At 42.9% G+C, this 7,517-nt stretch overlaps 1 protein-coding gene across 1 annotated transcript; it reads left to right on the forward strand.

Annotated features, from left to right (window-relative positions):
• Nucleotides 1-1,261: 1,261 nt before the first annotated feature.
• Nucleotides 1,262-2,358, forward strand: LOC132391280 (uncharacterized). Its single transcript, XM_059964280.1, has 2 exons — nucleotides 1,262-2,021; nucleotides 2,091-2,358. Exon 1 carries the CDS (start codon nucleotides 1,415-1,417, stop codon nucleotides 2,015-2,017), a length of 603 nt encoding a protein of 200 aa, XP_059820263.1. The 5' UTR covers nucleotides 1,262-1,414; the 3' UTR covers nucleotides 2,018-2,021; nucleotides 2,091-2,358.
• The last annotated feature ends 5,159 nt before the right edge of the window (nucleotides 2,359-7,517 follow it).

A 7,517-nucleotide genomic window follows, 5' to 3' on the forward strand; every position in this document is an offset into this window, starting at 1 on the left:
GGGTGAAAAGGATGCATTTCTGTGGATGATGATTTTAATACTTGGGGCTGAAAGAGGTGCACACGTGGAAATCTCTTCCCTGGAGGACAGTGGATATTCAATTATTGTGTTTTTTCAATACAGAGGATGACAGATTTATGGATAGTAAGGGAGTTGAGAGTTGACGGTGCCAAAGTCAGGGAGTCTTGAAGTAGAAAGCAGAAAGGTTGCAGATTGGACGACAAGTCCAGAGGGTAGATGCTCAACATTGAGTTTGCGAGAATGGGCCAGAGACTGGAGTCCAAGTCCAAGAACTGGAGGTCCAGTGGTGGCTTGCTCTCAGCTTGTCTGTGAGTATGGGGTAGATCAGTGGGAGGCTGGGAAAGGGATTTGGGTTTGCTGTTGTTCTATTGTTTTGATCTGCAGCTGCTTGTGTTGTTCTATGTGGTGTATTGTGCTGTTGTCACGTTGAACTTTGTGGGCATGTTGTGTTGGTGCCGGAATGTGTGGCAGCACTTGCGGGCCGTTGCCAGCACAGCCTTAAGTGTGTTGGTTGTTAATGCCAATCAGCAATTTTACTGTGTGCTTCGACGTACGTGTGATAAATACAACTAAATCTGGATCTGATGTGGTGATAGGAGACACAAGACAGGCAGAGGCTGGAATCTGAAGCAACAATCAGTCAGCTGTAGGAACTCAGTCCTGATGCAGGGTTTCAATCTGACGCATCAACAACTCCTTTCCTCCCATAGATGCTGCTTGACCCACTGAGTTCTTCCAGCAGGCTATTGGATCGATATTGGGACAGCAATAGCAGTGTAATTGCTCAAGCTGAGTGTGATGTTTTCCTAAAGGATAGTCTATTGGTGGTCCTCAGGTAGCTTCCCTCCCCCAGGCTGTGAGGCTAATGAATACCCTAGCACGGGGGTCGGCAACCTGCGGCTCCCGAGCCATTTGTGGCTCTTTCACCTCTGTGCTGCGGCTCCCTGTGGCTTTGGGAAATAATTGGTCAGTATTTAATTAAAATGTATTTTATGTTAGTTTGTTAGCTTTTGAAATGTAATTATGGTGATCTTGTACAACCTAAGTGTAGCGACACATTTCCTGCCACATCCGAAACGGCTCACAATTAGCCAGCATTCCGGCTAAGGGAGATAGCCTACGGGGGTTTGTGAGTACGCGTCTTTTGCAGCATCTGCGTCCATGGGGGCTGGGTTGAGGGAGGCTTAAAAGCAAGGCTGTTTAGTTCGAATAAAGCTATCTTTGACTGCAGTTTACTGACACCGCTACAACGTGTTTTTATCGCTGGCTGTCCAGACGGAAGGTGCTGAAACGCTTTGTCGCGTGTCTGGAAGAAGTGAAAACTTTCCTGGGCAGCAAAGGGCTCACCTTTCCTGAGCTGGAACAGCCAGAGTGGCTGGAAAAGCTACACTTCATGGTAGACATGACAGCGCACCTGAACATGCTGAACACAGCTCTTCAGGGGAAAGGACGTACAGCCCTGCACATGTTGGAGGATGTTTTGGCATTCGAGCGCAAGTTGACAGTGCTTGCCAGAGATTTACAGAAAGGCACTTTGTCTCACTTCCCCAATTTGAGAGAGTTCAAACAAGGTCACGACATGATAATTTCGGAGTATTTACATTCTGCAATCATCGCAATGCAAACATCGTTTGGGAAACGCTTCTGTGAGTTCAGAGAGGAAAAAAACACATTATCCTTCCCGGTCACTCCCTTAAGCATCGATCCTTCCCTACTGAATACGACTGCATTGGCAGGTGTGAGTCAACCTGATCTTGAGATGGAACTGGCCGACATAGCCGACAAAGACATATGGGTGTCCAAGTTTAGACGCTTGACAGCAGACCTTGAAGATGTTGCCCGTCAGAAGGCCGTTCTTGCTCAGAAACACAAATGGAGTGATATTGAAAACCTCACAGATGACAGCTTGCGATCCTGTGTAAAGATGAAGGTGACATCATACAGCCCTGATGTGCAGACGCTGTGCGCTGAGGTCCAGGAGCAGAAATCCCATTAACCAAGTATGATAAATATTTTAATTGCCTATTATTTTACTTATATTCATATTTTTTCATTGTTCAGTGAAATAGGATGACAGCTGGCTGACGTTATTTTTGGTTTGCTGCTGGCGGAAAATTTAAGTTCGGCGTTTTTCATAAATACAAGAAGGACTCAAATAGACATTGAATATTTTACTTAAAAGTAACTTTCAACCCAACGTCTTTTTTTCGGAGTTCAAAATGTTTTTGTTGCATGCAGAAATGTAATTTCGTTTTCTCTGCAGGAGTTCATCAATTTCATAAATGCAACACATTATAGTTTGTTTATACATAGCATAAAGGCAAAAAAAACGTTGTATGCAGCGTTATTTCATTTTAAATGTCAAACGGGTTTTGCGGCTCCCAGTGTTTTCTTTTCTGTGGGAAACGGGTCCAAGTGGCTCTTTCAGTGGTAAAGGTTGCTGACCCCTGCCCTAGCACCACCGAGGTCTCGTCACCAGGACAGGAAGCTATTTACCATTTACCTGTGCTGTGCCCATTGTATGCATTTTAAATTATATTTAATTAACTTATTTATGGTAATATTGTTTTTTGCTTTACTTGCTGTGTGATATATGTATTGGTGGTGCATACGGCCCAGAAGAACACTGTTTCACGTAAGTATATACGTAAGTTAAATGATAATAAACTTGAACTTGACTTGTCTTGACTTGAAATGTTAGAACATAGAACGTAGAAATTTACAGTACATTACAGGACCTCCGGCCCACAATGTTGTGCTGACCATGTAACCTACCCTAGAAACTGCCTAGAATTTCCCTAGCGCATAGCCCTCTATTAGATGCAAGATGAAGTAGACAATAGACAATAGGTGCAGAAGTAGACCATTCGGCCCCTCGAGTCTGGACCGCCATTCTGAGATCATGGCTGATCATTCACTATCAATACCCAGTCCCTGCCTTGTCCCCATATCCCTTGATTCCCCTATCCATCAGATATCTATCTAGCTCCTTCTTGAAAGCATCCAGAGAATTGGCCTCCACCGTCTTCCGAGGTAGTGCATTTCACACCTGCACAACTCTCTGGGAGAAGAAGCTCTTCCTCAACTCTGTTTTAAATTACTGACCTCTTATTCTCAATCCATGCCCTCTGGTACTGGACTCTCCCAACATCTGGAACATATTTCCTGCCTCCTTTAATTATCTTAAACGTTTCAATCAGATCCCCTCTCAATCTCCTCAATTCCAGCGTGTACAAGCCCAATCTCTCCAATCTCTCTGTGTAAGACAGCCCTGCCATCCCAGGAATCAACCTAGTGAATCTACGCTGCACTTCCTCAACTGCCAGAATGTCCTTCCTTAAACCTGTACACAATATTCCAGGTGTGGTCTCACCAGGGCCCTGTACAAATGCAAAAGGACATCCTTGCTCTTGTATTCAATTCCCCTTGTAACAAAGGCCAACATTCCATTTGCCCTCTTCACTGCCTGTTGCACTTGCTCATTCACCTTCATTGACTGGTGAACTAGGACTCCTAGGTCCCTTTGCATTTCTCCCTTACCTAACTCTACTCCGTTCAGACAATACTCTGCCCTCTTGTTCCTGCTTCCAAAGTGGATAACTTCACATTTATTCACATTGAATGACATCTGCCAAGTATCTGCCCACTCACCCAGCCTATCCAAGTCTCCCTGTATTCTCCTAACGTCCTCTTCGTATGTCACACTGCCACCCAGTTTAGTATCGTCAGCAAACTTGCTGATATAGTTTTCAATGCCCTCATCTAAATCATTGACATAAATCGTAAAGAGCTGTGGTCCCAATACAGAGCCCTGTGGTACCCCACTAGTCACCTCCAGCCAGTCAGAGAAACACCCATTCACTGCTACCCTTTGCTTTCTATCTGCCAACCAGTTTTCTATCCATGTTGAAATCCTGCCCCCAATGCCATGAGCTCTGATTTTACTCACCAATCTCCTATGTGGCACCTTATCGAATGCCTTCTGAAAATCTAGGTATACAACATCCATTGGCTTACCCTCGTCTAACATCCTTGTTACACCCTCAAAAAACTCCCAACAGATTAGTCAAGCTAAAGTGAAGCATTCAAGATGTTAGGGAGTAACCTCAGTTTTAAACCTTTGTATGAGTAGGAGTTAGAATAGGAGGCAGATGCAATAAATCTTGATGCGAGCATGTAGATAGATTGACCTTGTAGATGCCAATCCAGGATTAATGTAACTCTGGGACGTTTGCGTAGATTCCCTTAATGGAGAACACCTGTGCGTGGGGAGGCCGATGCATGGTCAGCCACTTCACCGCTACAGCCTTCCTCCGCCTTTACTGCCATTGTGATGCATCATCATCAGCTCCACTATCAGGTCTTGGTTGGATCGCTCTTTATCTGGAACCTTTCCACCATGAGTGACCCCACTAGGAGCTAAATTCCAGATGGCATCGCTCTTGCCATCTCAAGGACTCACAAGCCTCTCCGGTATGATAAGGTGACGATCCTTAGAAAGGATATGGAGATAAATGCAACTGAGGAAGCCATGATGGTGTTGGATAGCAGAACTCAGAGGGTTAAATGGACTACATCCACTTTTATTACTTACATTCTTATCACATGATCCAGAATTGAATTAATCCCAGCATTGAAAGTACTCTTTATCTTTTACCTTTACAATCTATGACCACTCTTGATCATATTGCCTGGTGTGTCAGTTTCAGAGGGCTGAATGGCTTGAATGGAGATTGTTTCTAGTGACCCATGACCCTATCTAGAGACCATGCACAGCTTTATCAACCAGATTCAAGGGAAAATGCACAACTTATGAAAATATCTTATGTTTACAAACCATTCCTGCTGTAAAACACCCAAGCGTTAGTCAGAATCCAACTGAGTTTAATTGCACACTGGTCACAATAACTGTTTAGCAAATTATCTGCCCCTGAGAAACTAATTTATTATGCATTCATTGCAATTCCCTAAACATTCATGCATTTCAAAATCTCATAGTTTGCAATATATAATTTGTTTCTTTTAATGTTTATGATGTTTCTATTTAAAATGTATGCGTTCCAGTGCTTAGCTTCTTGGATGATGTTTAAAATGTTAATTATAACTTGATTTCCTGGATTCAGTCTATAAGAAATGATTGGGCATAAGTTTACTCCTGCTGGGCAATGTACAGTGAACATTGGAAGATGGGAAATCCAAGGATGATCATTGGGGATGTTTGTGGAGAAATCACTTCAAGGTTACCACCTTGTTCAACCATGTGCAAATTCTGTAAAGCATTGTTCCAAACCTCAGAACTATTGTTGTGTATCTCTACCACCCATCCCACAATCTCTTTAATCCACCACTATCAGGAAGGAGGTACAGGAGCATCAGGACCAGGACTGCCAGATTGGGTAACAGCTTCTTCGCTCAGGCTGTGAGACTAATGAATACCCTGCCACCACTAAGGTCTCGTCACTAGGACAGGAAGCTGCTTACTGTACTGCTTATTGCTCACCTGTGCTTTACATCTTGCATGTATTTTAAATTATATTTTATTAACTTAACTGTGGTAAAACTGTATTTTGTTTTATGTGCTGTGTGTGATATACGTATTGTGGGTGCACGTGGTCCAGAGGAACGTTGGTTCAACTGGTTGTATATATGTAAGTCTGATGACAATAAACTTAAAATAGACTTGACTTGATTTAAAATGTTAGATTCAAGATGAAGTAAAGCCTCCGAGAAGTTTGGGGGTAACCTTGGTTTTAAGTCTTTGAGTCTGTGGTTTGATCTTTTATATTCTGTATTTTTCACTCATTTTGTGTGATTTGTTCTTTTTTGTTGCTTGTTGGGTGTTTGATATTTTCTTTGAATGGGTTCCATGGTGTTTCTTTGTTTCATGGCTGTCTGGGGGAAGACAAAGCTCACGATTATATACTGCATACATACTTTGATAATAAATGCACTTTGAATCCTTGAATCTTGGAGTACAGGCTAGAACAGGATGCAGATGCAATAAAGCTTGATGTGAACATGTAGATAGAGGGAGGGGCATGTAGGGTGGTTGCATGAGATTCGGAAGAACTAATAGAAAATACCACAGGTGCTGGGTATCTGAAACACAAATGGTTAGGTATCAGAAATACTGAAGAGGTCAAATCAATGAACTTGTGTTGGAACTGAGAATGAAGGGACTCAGGCAATCTCTATACGGCTATATGCATGCAAATAACCCTCTGCAAGGCTGTCTTTAAAATTGTCTGCCCAGAGATACAGCACTGTGCAAGAGTCTTAAGGCTGATTTATACTTCAGCATCAAATGAATGCCGTAGGTACGGTGTAGCCATGTAACCTATGCTGTACCCTACGCCATAGCCTGACACACACCTCTCCAAAAATGTAACTTCGCGTCGCAGCAACGCAGACCACAACAACTGTGATTGGTCCACTTGGTAGCATCGCATTTCCTCCTGTCTATAGGCATACTGTGCGTACACTGATGCAAAATAAATGGTTGGAGACGATGAACCAAATCGTCAAATCTACCTGCCGACATCCGAAAATATTTGAAATGCATTTCATCATCCGTGTCTCTCAGTGGCTGGACAAGCACAGAAAATTCATCCTCCTTCTGCCTCTATCCGTTCAATGGTCATACATACCATCTCCCCCGATGTCTTCTCTCTTTTCTGCATTGCAGTAATTTTAATAAAAGTAACCCTTGTTCAACATTTATTAGCTCCAACTCCAACATGATGCGCTCAGTACACGAAGAAACTCTACACAGTGGCATAGAAAACCCACCGCCAGCTAGCGTTTTGGCGGTGAATTGCACAGCGACGCAGACACTCCAGTGCACAGGTATAAATCCTCACAACGGCGCAGGCCACTTACAAAGGCTGCAGCGTAGGCTCCAACGCAGAAGTATAAATCAGCCTTTAGGCACGTATACAGTATGTAGCTAGGGTGCCTAATACTTTTATACATTACTGTATATTGATTAAACAGGAAGATGAAAGGGAAACAGAAATAGGAGTACTTAGCCTTGTATTAACTCAGTCGTATTAAGTGTTATTTGATAACTGAAAAGACTAATATACAGTTCTGTGCAAAAGTTTTAGGGTCCCTAATATATACCTAAGGCTTTTGTATAGTACTATATACGGTAATTGTCTGTACAATAGAAAACGTGAATGTTACAATATTTAGTTCTCTCCATGATCCCAGATGAACTGGGAACACTGACTGTCTATTTCCCTCCTCTGACACTGCCTGACCTGCTATACTCCTCCAACAGTTCATTTTTGGCTTTCTATATGATGTTTAAAATGTTAATTGCAATGCAAGCTGAGCGTATGTAGGAGGAAATAACTTTCACAACATTTGAGAAGCATCCAGATGAGCATTTGAAACCATGGAAAGTATGGACAGGGGCTTGCAAGCAGGATTAGCTGGTTGGCATGGACGCCGTTGGCCCAAGTGCTTATTTCTGTGCTGGATGACTTTATAAC

Source organism: Hypanus sabinus, chromosome 1 (genome assembly GCF_030144855.1).
Source record: "Hypanus sabinus isolate sHypSab1 chromosome 1, sHypSab1.hap1, whole genome shotgun sequence".
Taxonomy (NCBI): domain Eukaryota; kingdom Metazoa; phylum Chordata; class Chondrichthyes; order Myliobatiformes; family Dasyatidae; genus Hypanus; species Hypanus sabinus.

What these genes read in the sequence shown, in the direction of transcription:
- LOC132391280 (XM_059964280.1), top strand. Translation starts at nt 1,415, where the DNA reads ATGGTAGACATGACAGCGCACCTGAACATGCTGAACACAGCTCTTCAG.